Source organism: Lasioglossum baleicum, chromosome 4, assembly GCF_051020765.1.
Source record: "Lasioglossum baleicum chromosome 4, iyLasBale1, whole genome shotgun sequence".
In the NCBI taxonomy this organism is placed as follows: Eukaryota; Metazoa; Arthropoda; class Insecta; order Hymenoptera; family Halictidae; genus Lasioglossum; species Lasioglossum baleicum.
In genome coordinates, this window is record NC_134932.1 from 4530675 (window position 1) to 4545717 (window position 15043).

Here is a 15043-nt window from a genome sequence, read left to right on the forward strand (position 1 = left end):
ATAATAGATGCTGGGACAAGGAAATTTATTCCATTATTTTCTATAAATTCATTTTTATAATTTCGATTAGTGGAAAATATACATATAAAACCGGTCATTTGACCGTGGTAGGTTTAGTGTTAAGTAGGTGTAGGTTACGGTCAGAGTTGGGCAAAAATTTAATCAACGATTGACGAATAAATTTCTACTTCAATCGTTTACGTACAAACTCTGTTTATGTGCTTTTATGTTTTTTTCCGATGACTTCTTTTTTTAATCAACGATTGACGATTAACTTCATCAATCGATTGAATCATTCGTCGATTTTTCAATGATTACCTGTTTGAATCGTACGCATTAATCAATCAATCTTGATTAAAATTTTAATCGATTAATGCCCAACTCTGGTTACAGTAAGTGTAGGTGTGGTTAACCCAGTATTTTTAACAATTATAACAAACTGTTAATTGTGTTATTTAACCCTTTGCGGATTAGCATACTTATCGATGGGTCTATCTATTTTCCCAGTGGAATGAAATTGTGTACTGAGAGCTAAGCATAAGAATGAAGTGATGGAAGTAATTGAAATATCAGAGAACAATTTTCTAAAAGCGATAAACAATTATTAGATTCTATAAAAATATGAATGAGTAATGTGTTCGCTAACAGTACCGCACAAAAAGGGATTGCATTAATCCGTTTCCACGCCCAATAACGTCTGAATACTTCTGTTCGATTATGCGATTCGCGGCGAGGATTTTGAATAATAGTTTCCAGTAGACGCTCGCGTCAATATTCTAATCCTGAATAACCAGTAATGGACACTCTCTGCCAGATTGTACACTATTTTGAGAGACCCGCGATAAAGCAATAATCATCCAGCTGACTGAAGTAATGACGCTAATGTGCTGCTTATTACACGGAAACGCAATATTGATGTCTAGTCAGCCTCTAGCCATTCCTCTTTCCGTAACATTTCACAAATCTCCGCAGGAGAATTAATATATCGACGTCGGAGTCATCAGACTCGATTCAATGGGCCGTACAAAAGATGCAGCGCGTTGCACAACGCGAAATTATGGAAAATCCAGGCTGACGATTTTTACGGGACGCTTGATATATCACTGGGCGTTCGCGATTATGCACAGTCATATTCGCGTGAAAGAGGCACGCATACAGGGTGAGTTGGAAATTTCTGCTGGCTCCATAGATGTTCATTATCGTTAGCTTGTGTCTTTTTACGTGAAATAAACATCTTCTTCATCAATTATAAGAAACGGTAATCGAATCGAATTTGTTTCTGTTTAATAATTTGAAGATAACATATTGAAATGTATGTAAATTCTCATGCTGTATTATATTTCACCTATTCATCGTTGTCATAAATGCATCCAATCCGCAATCTAATTACCATCGATCAGAGAGTGATCGATAACGAAGTGTCTGAAAGCGATCAGATCTTCTATTCAATTCATTGTTGTTTATAGGTCGATCTCAGTCTTTATCTCTCTGCCTCAGATGTCACAGATTGAGTGAAGATCAGATGAGAAAAAGTATTAATTTGTACGAAGAAGAATCACTTTTAGAAATATTTTTGGTAACAATGGTCTTTGTCGAGACAACAATTATTCTTTTTACGCCATTAATCACACTTTTCGACCGGTTTCTCGGGGATCTTCGAGGACTTTCGGATGTGCAGCGAGTGCAACTCTCGACTGCAGTCGAACTGCATAAGAAACGTCTTGCCAGCGATTTTATGGAGATGTTCAGAAGGGACACCCAGTAGAAGGTGCCGGCGGAGCCAGGAGGCAGCGCGTTTATTCGTTAAACGCGAGGTTTCGTAACCTTTCAATTAAGAGTCGGAGAGTGCAACGGCGCGGCGGTGTAGCGGCTGCACTCGGGGAGCGGTGACCACGGGGAGACAGCTGCGATCGGTGCATCGGACGCGGTTCGTATTTTAAACGGAGATCCCCGGCCCCGGCGATGATTTAGGATCGAGATCGATAAGATGATGCCCGTCGACGCCTCTCAGGCCGGCCTTTATCGGCAGCATCGTCAGGGTGTTTGTCTCGCGATAAAACGGGCTGACAGCGATCGATCGTCCCGATCGACGGATAGATCGATAAATCGGCCTCCCTCCTAGATCTCGACACGAGCGTGCGCTCGCGCGTTTCTTTATATGCACATGTACATTGTATGTATCCGGCCACGGAGAAATACGGGTCGGGCATTATTAATGGACGGTTGATGCGTTTTCTATACCTACTCGCGGTTAGACGTTTTCTAAAATTAGCTTAAAGCTCGAACACTTACCACCGCGTCTGATTGCTTCATTATTTCCAGCGGAGGCTGCTAGAGCCGCAACCTCGGACTTTATAACAGTTTGAGCTAGTTCAGACTTGTTGTCTCTCGAACTTCGAAATTGTTTCAACTCCGAGCTGCAACGGACAGCGATTTTTCAATTCATCCTTTACGTTGAAATTTCACGTATTTCGGTATTCTTATCAGTAGGCTGCGGAGTGTACAAAATGAATATTGTCTGCGTCGATTGCAGGAAGCTGTGATTGAATAAAAATAGAATTCTTCGTATAAAGACTAAGAAATTGTCGAGGCTAACCCGTCGGAAAGTGAATAATGTACCTATCAGACAAATTGGATCAATGAAAACTGGATCTCTCCCCGTGTTTTCCGCGGAACTATGAAAAGGGACTCGCCATAGCTACTGGCTGACATGCAAATGAGCTTTTATAGGTATGTCCATGGCGGAATTTCGAAATAATTCATCGCCGTTGCAAAAGCGATCGAGGTATCGCGTAATTTCAGCGTAAAATAAACCGAAGAACGATTACCTCAACCGGAATGGTAGATTTGCGAAATTCCACGGGCGGAAAAAATGTAATCTGTATGAAGCGTGACTAGCGCCATTCGATTATTTAAGAAGTGGACGTACTTACGCAACTATGTACTGTGCACATAATTTCTTCGACGCGAGCTAAGTCGGTAGCCGTATAGCGCAAACCCAGTTGTACAGGGAACTTTCCTACGGTGAACTCTTGTTGTAACTTTTATTACGCTTCATTAGAACTTCTATTACACGTGCAAAATTCAACAAAACTCGAGCGGACGGCGCGACGGCATACTAGGAAGTGTCTATGCATTTTACTGCGGTATACAGACTATGTATGTAGTACGTATTGACATTCCTATAATGGTGCACCTCTGTCCGTGTTCCTGTTGTCCGTTTCCGTGTGTCACCGAGACGCCGTAAAAGTTCGACTCGACCAAGCTCTGTCGCGATTTCAGGTGAACGCTCGGATACATTGTCGGAGAAATCGAATCGAACGGTTCTGTTCGCTTTTTACCAATTGCAAAGAATCATCTTGAAAACTGATACTGCCAATAACATTCAAAAATATTAGTTCGTTCGGAAAGTATTTTTGTTTTTCGCGTAGGGATGGCATTGCTTCCATTCGTTATTACTGGACTGCGGATCTTCATGCACGTAAAATATGCAAAAAGCATATGCGAACACCTCCTTAAATGTTCGATACAATCCATGAATATTTTCATCGTACATATTTGTTAAGGGTAAACCGACAGCTTCCAGTCCCTTTATTGTGCATGGAAGAGTTTGTAAATGTACTTTTATAAACGTAAAATTTTGTGCAACTTGTGTCTGTTGCAACACATTCTTTTGCAAGGCATTAGCGTTTATTTACTAGTGTAACATCTTGGTACGACAGTAATGGTGTTTTAGAATCATTTAAATTGAAATATCTTCAGAACTACTAACTTTTCGACATATGTACATAGTTTACTACTTTTTTTATAACGAATGTCCAACTGCATCGATTGATGTATTAAAAAATATCTCGTTCCATTTAGAAAAATGAAGGGACCTTGATATTCCTAAAAAAAATCGCATAAAAACAAAAATATTTTTGGTATCATGTAAGCCACACTGAACCAGTATCTTTAAAAACAACAAAGATATTTGAGGTGGCAACGTTAGGTGACTCACCCTGTATAGAAAACATATGCAATATGCAAAATAATATTTGCATATCGAAACATGTATTTACATAAACATCCGCAGTCCAGTTATTACTTAACCTTATTTTAAATCGCAAAATTTCGGACGAACTTTATACATTAATCGAGCTTTACGTCGCCAACGTGACGTGTTGGTCCCAAAGTTTTCGCAGAAATCGAGACACAGCCGTATCCCGATTTTGCGTTCGAGACTCGTCCAGATCTCCTTCGCGCGGAGAATTGCATTACGGTTGCAGGAGCGCAAGGGCTACCGTTACCAAGCCCGCCGTGAAAGTGCACCAACGAAAGTGCGAATACCAATGCGGTTTTTGCACACACTGTGTACGAATTGTTTGTACTATATTATGCGTGCCGGATCTAGAATTCACCGTTAACGTAGATCGTTTCCTTGAGACAACGGGGCCCGCAGAGCGCGGCCTATGAAACGCAATCCGCCTTGTGTTGCGTTTTCAGTGCACGGATCGCACGCGGAGGAAATGACCTGCGGTCTAGACGGTGCTTTAAACGTTTTGTAAAAATAGTTCACGACTCCGAGGCGCGCAACGAGAAAATTAAATCGAAAAATCTGGAACATCAGGAAGTGCGATGCAAATTTTTTCCACTTAAGAAACTCGTGCCTTTCTATCCCTCGATATATGTATTCAATTACATATCTTTTATTCTGCCGATAAACGATTCGCTCTTTCCTTCCAACAGTCGTACGCTACTTTAAAATATTAATCTGTTAGGCTCGTGCACATTTTTTGCGTGCTTCTCACCGTCTATTTCATGCTGTAAACCGGCGAGTGTAGGTTACAACAGCAAAGTTCAGATATTTATATCTGCTTCGAACTACCTGTTATCATATTAGACAAAATTAAATGCTTTTTCGCCTGTTCTGTCAAGTTAGAAAATTATACATTACCTGTCGAATCATTTCTCTTTGGACGTATCTTTTCAATTGCAATGATTATAAATTAAAGGGGTCCCGTCAGCCTGTTAACACTGATTAGACAGCAGCTCCTCTAAACTCATTCGACATCCTGATACTTCTGGACGTGAGTGTACAAGCTAATCAGTTAGCAGTGCACCTAGCCGATATTACGAGCACATCACGATATCGTGTGGCGGCTTATTGAAAAATCGGCTATCTGATTCACGATCTGTGCTCTCTCGCTCCCTTCAATTAGCTCTGCCAATCGTTTCAACTTTTGTAACATTGTACTCGCCGTGTCTGGGGATTTTAATGCGCGGGTTATTTAGCCGAGCGATAAAGTCATTCCCAACAACTCGTAATTAAAGTATCGGGGCCCGGCGCTCGGCGACCGGGTGTAGGAAAGCCGGTACATAGAGTGTTTCCGCAAATTACACGGTGTATTAATAATAACGGGAGAGGCGGGGGAGCGATCAGATAACGCCGAGAGATTTTCCCGCAAACGGTCCCGGATAACAATCTTGTGTAATGCGTGCGCGGAGGAACGTTAATTAATGGACAAAAACATTTCGCAGCTGATTGGCTGAAGCGTTCGGCCCAGGGGCGCGGTAGTTAGGAATTGTGCATCTCGTTGTGCCGCGGTACCTATTTCCACGGCTATTAACGTTAATCGATTATGGCGTGACGGATCGAATCATTTAAATAAAGACCGGGTGCGTCACGGGCCCGGCCCACAAACAACTCGACCGCGCCCAATAAAATTATCCGATTGCTCGTTGTTACGGTCCCACCCGTTACGTATTTTTCCAATCGACCCGACGATCTTCCGATCCCGATCGAGAACAACTCGCCGAATCCGCGTTATCGTTTCCCGACCGCGCGAAAAAGATCATTCTCCACTTTCCAATCACGGCAATTAAGCCGCGGATGCTCACGGGAAGTATACTTTTACCGTCGACGATCGAGAAACCGCGATAAAATAAAATCGTTTCCTGCGTTAATTGCGAATTTTATGGTCGCCGCACAATAGCGTTATGTTATGAATCTATGAAATTTTATGATTGTTCCGAGATAATTGCATTTTATATGTGCCCAACGTCTGCCGGAGGGAAAAGTTGTTAACCATGGAAAAGTGAAGCTGACATTTGCGCTTTGTGGATTTATGGGAGTCACTATTTGTAGAACATAAGAGAATGTTTAAGGGAGAAAATAATTTTTTTTTTCATGGTTCTCCATAAAATACCGAATCTAGTTAAATGATTAATAATATTTTTCCCCAAAATTTTAAGCAATTAGTTCAAAATTTCTTCTGTTATAAAATCAGTGTCGGTATAGATAGAAAAATTTAATAGAAATTTAAATAAAATCATCCACGCTTTTATTTTTATAGTCACTAATGCCATGATTTTATTTACATTTATATTAAATTTTTAATTGCTTAAAATTTTGGCGAAAAATATTATTAATCATTTAACTGGATTCGATATTTATGTGGAGAATCAGGAAAAAAAATTATTTTCTCCTTCTTAGTGTATTTTAATATAAGCGTGGTTTTTAAAAAGTGTTTTTATATATTTTATTTTCTACTATTTACGGTCATGGGAAGCAAGTGTGTATACAAAATTTCAGCAAGATTGGACTATGAGAAGAGATTTAAAATTTGATTACAAGATTTGACTCATACTTTGACGCAAAAATTAGGATTTCCGTAAAAATTGAACGGTTCTGAAAGGTAGAGAAAATGATGCTATCCCTGGCAGAAGGTATTCGATTGAAATCGTGAATACTAAATATGAATGACAGTTTGCGACATTGTTACTATCGTATTTCGTTTCAGTGTTTCAGTCTTTCGCCCTAAAATTTCCGAGGCGTTCGCTCGCGGCGCGCAAATTGAAATCGCGAGCGCTCATTAATGCCGCTTACCGCGAAAATTTCCTTTTAGATGATATCGCCCTCGCGGTATCGTGTTAACGCGGGCTCTGTTAATTTGCGATTCGGAGCAGTCCTAATTGGGTGTAACTATTAATTGAATCGGTGCTGCGCGGTATCTGGCCGCCGGTTTTTCGACTGCGCAACTGGAACCCGTTTTTCCGCCGGCCGAGAACTTAGATCCAACGGGACCGAGAAACTAGCATGAAGCTGCAGTGAACAAAATTTCCATAAGAACAGTTTCCAACAAAAAATCTTAAATAATTTGATAATTACAGTACCACATAAATCGATACAATCCGCAATCTGGCAATAACACTGGCTTTCTGAAATGTCCCAATGGAAATTTCACATTGATCTCGACAAAAATGCAGCATTTGAGAAAGATCAACTTAAAGAATACTGTAAAACCTATATTTATATAGGTATAGTTATATATATTTATATATAAAACCTATAGTTTAAGCTTCTTTTAAGTTTCAAATAAGTATGATAAATTGCGAGATAGAGATGTGACGCTTTTCGTGTATGTTGGGGCATTTCATACATATTTTTCAATGACATGACCCCAAAATTGCCATTTTTGACTTGTGTAACTTTTCTTGCGGAGATGCGAAGAGAAGACCCGAAGTTTGATGACTGAAATCGTGTCGTAATGAAATCGCGGTGAAGTTCCCAGGCGTATAACCAGTCAAGTTTCACGAAGTACATTAATCACTTGGTGAATCATGGTGTTCTTATACACAGAAATTTCGTCCACTGCATTATAAAACATGCCGTTACTAGTTAAGTTTCCCGCGATCGTACCGACTAATTTCTAATGCAGATACGCACGTTTGTATGTTGCAGGTGACGTACGCCGAACGGGCCAGTATTCATGCCAGTATGCCAATCAGATGCCAGTAGAGAGCCAGTATCTGTATCTGTTGCTAGCTACCGATAGCCAATTGATAAGTTTACTTAGATAGTTACATTAAATAGGCGATATAATACACCAGTCTTTTGTTCGGGGAGAAAAACCGTTTGTCAAACGGTTGTCCGCACACGTATACATACATACAGTGACACACACGCGCAACATACACACACACGCGAAACACACACACACACACACGCACGCAAACAGAGACACATAGATATTCGAGATAAACGAGAAGCAATAACGGACGATCAATTATTTTTCCCGGATCACTGTACCCCGCTGAATCACCCCCTCGCATCATTGTTAATCATCGGTTTGCCTGGCGAGAGCTGCTCGCAATCGGACCGGTGACCGCGCGATTCCGAAAGGAATAGTTCTGCACACGTATTACCGACGAATCGGACAGTGCGATCGAGTTGTGATTATCGTTGTGAACTAACCGATCGATTTCTCGGCTGTGAAGTGAATTAATACCCCAGGAAAAAGGATCGAAACGGAGAAAGGAAGTGAACAGCGTATACACGGGCGAGCACGGTGGCTGGAAACGCTGACTTACTTCGAGAGCGCCAACCTGCAATCAAGGTTCATGGTTTTCATGGTGAGTCATCGTATCTATTTCTGCTGATTCGAATACGGTTGTCATTTTTCCTGCCATTATCTTCCACCTTTCTAGAGGCGAACGGCTAACGGAAAACCCGGGAATGTGCCCGCTTTACGCGATCCGCCGGTTTCCAACATACATATTTCAAATAGTTCCCGCCGAGTAGCGTTCTGTGTTTATAAGAAAGACATTAACCCTTCCGCGGGCAATCTATGCAGTACCCGTTTGTTGCCAGGCTGTTTAATGCTTTCGTATTAGGAGTACCGTAAAACTCTGATTGTCCATTCTGTATAACGCACGGTAATCAACGTTTTATCGCCTATTCTCTTCGGATAGCTCTAACAGAGATAGCTACGAAGAGTATCGAAGAATTAATTTTTAATTGAAGAGCTGAATGTGTTGAAATTTAATTATCGCAGTGTAACTGTTATCCTCGTGTTTTTTGTTGCCGTGCGAGGATTCTTCGAGGAGGAACGAAAACCGATTCCTTTCCTTCGTCGTGTCCCTTTTCTTTCCTCGGGTAACAGATTACGATGGGAAAAGAAATTTGTCGGAAGCAACCCGAAAGAGATTCCGCGTCATTTTTACACATGATTTCTCCTCGTTTTTGCCTTATGCTTTTGGATATCGTTGCCGGTCGGAGCCCCCCCGATTATGATACGGCGAGCGGGGCACCGGACCCCCGATCTCACGCAGAAGTTTCGTCCATTACGGGGACACGGTTGTGCCGCAACTTCCACGAAATATCGCACGTGTCACGTGCAATTTGCATAATGCGACATCGACACTTCGCCGACGTGCACCGGCGACGTTATCTTTATACGCGTCGTATCGTTTCATATCGCGGATCATTGGATTATCGAGCGGCCCCGGCTTAAACGGAACATCCGATAATGGCGAATTCGAGGAACTGAAACTGTCTCGTAAATATCGATAAACAAGGACTACCGAAAGTATCGCAAACTTCTGCCCGGCCCGGGCAATTTGTTTTCATAACGTGGCTCCGCGGTTATATTCGGTGCCCGTCGCCCGTAACCGTTCAGATAAAACGGCTACGCAGAAATCCTCGCAGTCCTTTGAAGTAAATGAAGTGCGGTTCGAATCTCTGTACAACTTCGGAAGATTCGGTTTAATCGGAACTTTAATTTTGCGGAACCGGTTCCTTGGGCCAGAAGTTCGTGTTTGTTCAGCGCAGAATGGCCAATTCAGATTAAAATTTAGGTGGACAAGTTTTAGAGGAATTTCTATAGCACAGAATGGGGTGAAGAAATTTTATTTTTTCTTTAATCTTTCATTCTATTCGCGTTAATCACTGTCGGTGTCAATTCAAGGGGTCTAAGACGTTCGGACGTCTCGATCGCGGTACATTTCATCGCGCGTTAAGTAAACCCGCCAAGTCCAACGGAGCTAATGAAATCGCTTGAAAACGCGATTTTTATCTTTATCGTTGATTCCCTCCGCTAATGTTCTCTGAAAAACATAAACGTCTGCGCCCTTCACGAGAAACGCTCGGCGAAATTGGCCAGATTCGGCATGGTTGTCTCCGCGAGACGGATCATTAGCGGGTTTTCCATTGAAACGGGGAACGTAGTATGAATATTCATCGTCACTTAGAAACTACAGCTCCGTGTGAATATCATTATGAGGATAAAACACATCAATCTCTTCCGGTAAGATGATTAGGGGATAAAACCAACATCTCTCGCCAGTCTCTTTCAATTTATAGCGTAATGATCGCTGTGAAACAACGATACTCGAATCTCTATTCCTTATTTCCGCACGACAAAAACTGATAAATTGAGCACGTCGGTTGTAAATATCCCAGTCAGACGTTTCGAGGATAGAATGAATATTTTATGGAATTATTTCATTTTATACGGGAAGTGCATAGAGAAATTTGTGACATCAATTCATTTCTCTCGAGATTGTGGTTGGTAATCATTTCGAAGTTCCAGCACACAGTGGAAAACCTTAGTATTTTTCGATGCTGCACACTCTAAGGCAGGGACTAAACCAGTTCGAGCGATTTTTACGATAAATGTGGGAGATCGAATTCCGCGCAGCATCGAAAGAATCCGAAAGAGACGGGCGCGCTAAAAGCCCCCTCAATTTTCAGCGTTTCGTTCGAGTTTATCCGAGCGCGGGGGTCGTATAGTGCCTCCTGATTTAATTTGGCTACGCTCGACACCTTTAATGCAGTTGGTACAGCGTGTTACGCAAATTGGCCGACGGCGGTGGAGCATAACTTTCGCGGTATACTCCATAATGCGGCAAGCTAATTAAGAAAAGTCCGGATAAAAGAGGGTCGGGGCTGTGCGGCCGAGAGCGGTTTCGGGACCGTTCGATTTCTTCTGTGTGCCATTCCGTCTGGTTATTCCTGGCCAGATATTTTCGAGGGTGGGAAAGAGGGAGGAGAGGAGAAACGTGTGGTGCAGGACCAGAGGAACCAAAAGGAGAAGGAGACCGGAGGAACCAAAAAGGAGAAGGACACCAGGGGCTGGGGAACCCGGCGGTGCGGTGGGTTACGGGTCAGCCACGGTGGAGCATTAATAATCGTTTACAATCTTTAAAGCAGGGTGTGGCGAGTGCGTTAACCCTCCTCTTATTCCTCCTCTTCCTTCTGTTACTCCTACTCCCGGGATCTCTCTCTCTCTCTCTCGACTTTTTCTTGCTCTGCTACTCCGAGAGATGGACCGAAGTCGGGCCTGGCCGGGCCGGGTCGGGCCCAGCTGGCAAAACACGAGGAAAAAGTACCGACCCGGCGTTGCCTTCGTAAACCAGTCGGACGTATATATCGTGGAAAAAGATAATCAATGGTGAAAGGATACATCCGATGCGTAGTCGTTTTATCGCGATGACGATTCCGCGCAGAATTTATGCACGGATTATTGAAAACCGCCGTGGGACGAAAAAGGACCTGCGCTTTGCTGGGGGTCCCCAATAAATGACGGTTTTAGGGTCGCCTTCTGCAGATAGTTCTCGAATTCTCCTTTCTAATACTGTGGATACGTCTTTCGAAGGTATATTTGTCATTCTCGCAACTCGATTTTAAACGCATGAATTTATAAAGGATTGTATAAGCTTGGATGTGCCCTGCTATGGCATTATAATAGTCAGACAGCGGAATTTTATGGAAAATCAAAATTGTCTTAAGAAAGGTTCGTTTAATTCGCCATTTCCTAGCTACAGAGACGAAGCGTTTCGAGCATCGATCGCGAATCGACACGCTGCACCGTTGGTTGCGCCGTTGCACGCTCGGTTTAGCTCCGCGCTGTTTAACGTACGGTTTAGTGCACTTAACGCCAGGTTTTTTGGCATCTTGTTTCGGCGTGCAGCCGCGAAGTATGTGTATCAGCGTATATTCGCAGATAAAGCGAATTTATGCGCGGCTCCGGGTCCGCAGCCGGGCGTTCGTTATCCGAAGCACGGACGTTTAGATACACCGATGGTTCATTTCGGAAGTAGAGGCGAGGATTAAAACTGAGAAATTAACGTCGTCGAGGGAAAAACTCGACAAACCGGTATACAGCGACCGGAGAGCCGTGAATTTCGCGGAGCTTGCACCTCGACCTCCTTGGAATAAACATTCTTTAGCGAGGGGGGAGTAAACAAGTTTATCTCGCATGTATTTATTTAATTGCGCGTTGTCGCGCGCTGTACTCCGGAGACGATTTATGAAAAAGAAATTTCCGTCGCGTACACCTGCGAGAGGATTCGACTCTTCTTCCGGCAGAGCACCTCGACGGACTCGGGCCAAGCCATTTTTCAGGAGAACGGAGTAAACTCATCTTCCGAATTGGCACAGATCGTCCTCGTGTAAACGACACCGATTACGCGTTTGTAATTGCTGATGAGCTTCTTCGGGTTTTCGGGATTCTGAACGAGCCGGCATGCTTCTCGATCGTTTCCTCATCGTCGTGACGATGTAAATCTTGGATTAACGCAGGAATTTTAATTGGAAACGCTGCACTTTTTCTAATTTAGTGAAACGATGTTGTGCGGTGTCTGCGAGGCGCATTGGATAAAAAGAAATCATCAAATTTCTTTACTATTAGTTACGTGTTTGTATCGTTGAAGAAATTTAATTTTGGAGCAGCGTTGCCATAGATCAGCAGTTCGATCGGGACCGCTTAATTCGGGCGGAACGCGTGTTCGACAATCGTTGACAAAGATCGAAGCAAATCGTGGCCGTGGGGTAGGGCCCGGAATTCCTGGGGCCCTTTCCCGGCGGCGCATTATTAACGACGTCGATAAATATGCGCGTTCTTTTCGCAAGTGCGACGAATCGGCGATCGGGCGCGTTCAAGCCTTGGTCCCGGGTTCGGGCCTGGGCCTCGGGGACTGAGAAAAAATTCCCCCCGAAGGAACTTGTTCCGCCAGCACGTGTGCCCCTATCGGTTCTCCCGTGAAAATCGGTCGTCGGCCTCATGGTCGCGTTCCACTGTAAGATCTCGGGGCCCCGTCCACCGTTAAGGGGATCTTCTGGGCTAGAAACGTCCGTTTTTTTTCTGTTCTGCGTGTGCTTAAAGTACACGTCTTTAAAAATATCTGCACAGGATTTGTTTAAATTCGTAGGAATTTACAATTTTAAGTATTTCGATAACAGAAAGTCATGGTTCAAAAGCTAATGAAACAGTCGTTTTATTTTTCTTACAAAAGTTTTCAAACGAGGTCCTACAAAATGACGCTCTTAAACTGCACCGCCACCTGCAGCGTTGGATCAGCATATTTAGCGTCGAACCGAATTTAATAGAGGCCATCGGTCGGGCGTGCATCACCGGTTGCACTCGCCAGACGCATTAATAATACTGCAAGGGTCTCTCGCGAGCGTTTAGCATGCACGGCAACCCCTCGCGGAACCCGCTTTTCGAATTCAATCCGCGTCCCCCTTTGCCTCGGACCGTCTCCGTTCGTTTACGAACAGCCAGATACGCTTATGGCGCTAAACGCATTTGCATCGTGGCACGCATAACACCGCGTGCCACGGTTTATCGGTTCTCGTGACCTTCCACGATAGATGCGACGCACGCTGTCTTCGCACAGATCCGCGGCCTTTGGCGAGATCTCGTTTGCTCGGTTCCGCATGGACCATCGAGATGTGATCTTGACCCTGGCGATAATCATCAGAAAAGTTTAAGCAGACCGAGTGACGTGGGAGTAACCTCGGAGAATATTATAGACGCACGGACTGATCCTAAAGACGTGTCATATCTTTACGGAACAGAAGGAAAACTCAACGCTAAACCTACCGCCACCGGTTAAATGACTGGTTCCAGGTTTTTTATTCGACAATTATTGGAACTATAAGATGCTTTCGTGGTAAATGCGAAAAATTCAAATAAATTTAATCTTATTAATTTTATAAGGCAGCATAACTAAAACTACCGAGCACTGAAAGCGATTTAAATGTTTCATCTGATAAAAATGGCAAGGCTCTATTCATTTAGATTTTGTGCAATTTTTATTGCAATACGTGTATAAATTAATTTTAAATATTAGGTTGGGGAAAAAGAAATCCATCAGATAACCATCCGCTTGAGATAACGTAAAAATGATGGATTTCTTTTTCCCCAACCTAATATAATAAATAAAATAATATAATATAATAATTAACGTGCTTGGATAAAGAAATTTATCGAATCAATTTCCATGTAAGCAACGTTATCATTTCAATAATTACAAAATTAAAAATCCATGACCGGTTATTTGACCGGCAGTGGTAGGTTCAGTGTTAATTACGCGCGAGATCAAGATCTTGAAGAAAACATGCATCGAACGACTTCACTAAGAACGCATCGGAGGTAAGACAAGTTCAGAGAGTCACGGTGTGGTCGAGCGGATCGTTCGGAGCAAAAAGAGATCGTTGATATAAACGAATGGAAATTAGGTATATTACCAGGGTGCATTTGAGCCGGGGAACAAATGGTATCCGCCGTATCGTCTTTGACGGGGGCATGCATCACTTTCACGAGGACTGGGGCCCGGTACGCGGTTGATGAATCGTGGCACGGTGTTCTTTCATTTTTCACGCGCCATAGCGCGCGGAGGAACCATGTGCCTCGCGTCGCTTCTCCTTTGGTCCGCAGGCTTCGATGTCCTCGGGGGAAAAAAAAGTAGAAACGAACAAAAGCTTCGCGAGACGAGCAAAATAATGTCTCCCCGTAGAAATCCGCGAGCAGATACGCCGCGGCTCACGGTCGTTACGGCCGTCTCCACCCTTTAACGGAATTTATTCCGGGGGCATTCACGGCTGTTGAGTATCCCCACCGGTTGCCGAAGATATACGACCGATAAACGTTCATTTGTGACGAAAGGCAATTTTTATTGACTTCCCCGGCGACACAGCGCCGAGTAATATCGATATTTATGGTGCACTTTAGAACGTACACAGTATAGAACCGACACAAATAACGTTTAATGTTGCGTTACTCAAACGTTATCGGCGCCCACGTGATTTTCATATTCGAGACGGGCGCGCACGCCGCTCGAGTTTTATCGCGGACAATGAAATTCTATTGTCCGACCCGAGCCGGAAGGACGATCGAGGAAATTCCGGAGCCAAATGATGCTTTAATGCGCAGAGGAATGCGCAAATTTTCTTGCAGAGGTACACATACCCTGCTTTTACAAGGAAGAGATCTAAAAG

General features: G+C 43.3%; 1 protein-coding gene across 1 annotated transcript in view; it reads left to right on the forward strand.

The window, feature by feature from the left end:
• LOC143208072 (uncharacterized) overlaps nucleotides 1-15043 on the forward strand; it is a 417089-nt gene that overhangs the window by 20019 nt on the left and 382027 nt on the right. The window contains exon 2 of the mRNA XM_076422141.1: nucleotides 7724-8394. Coding sequence (XP_076278256.1) covers nucleotides 8383-8394 — 12 coding nt within the window. The 5' untranslated portion in view covers nucleotides 7724-8382. The remainder of the gene's footprint in view (nucleotides 1-7723; nucleotides 8395-15043) is intronic.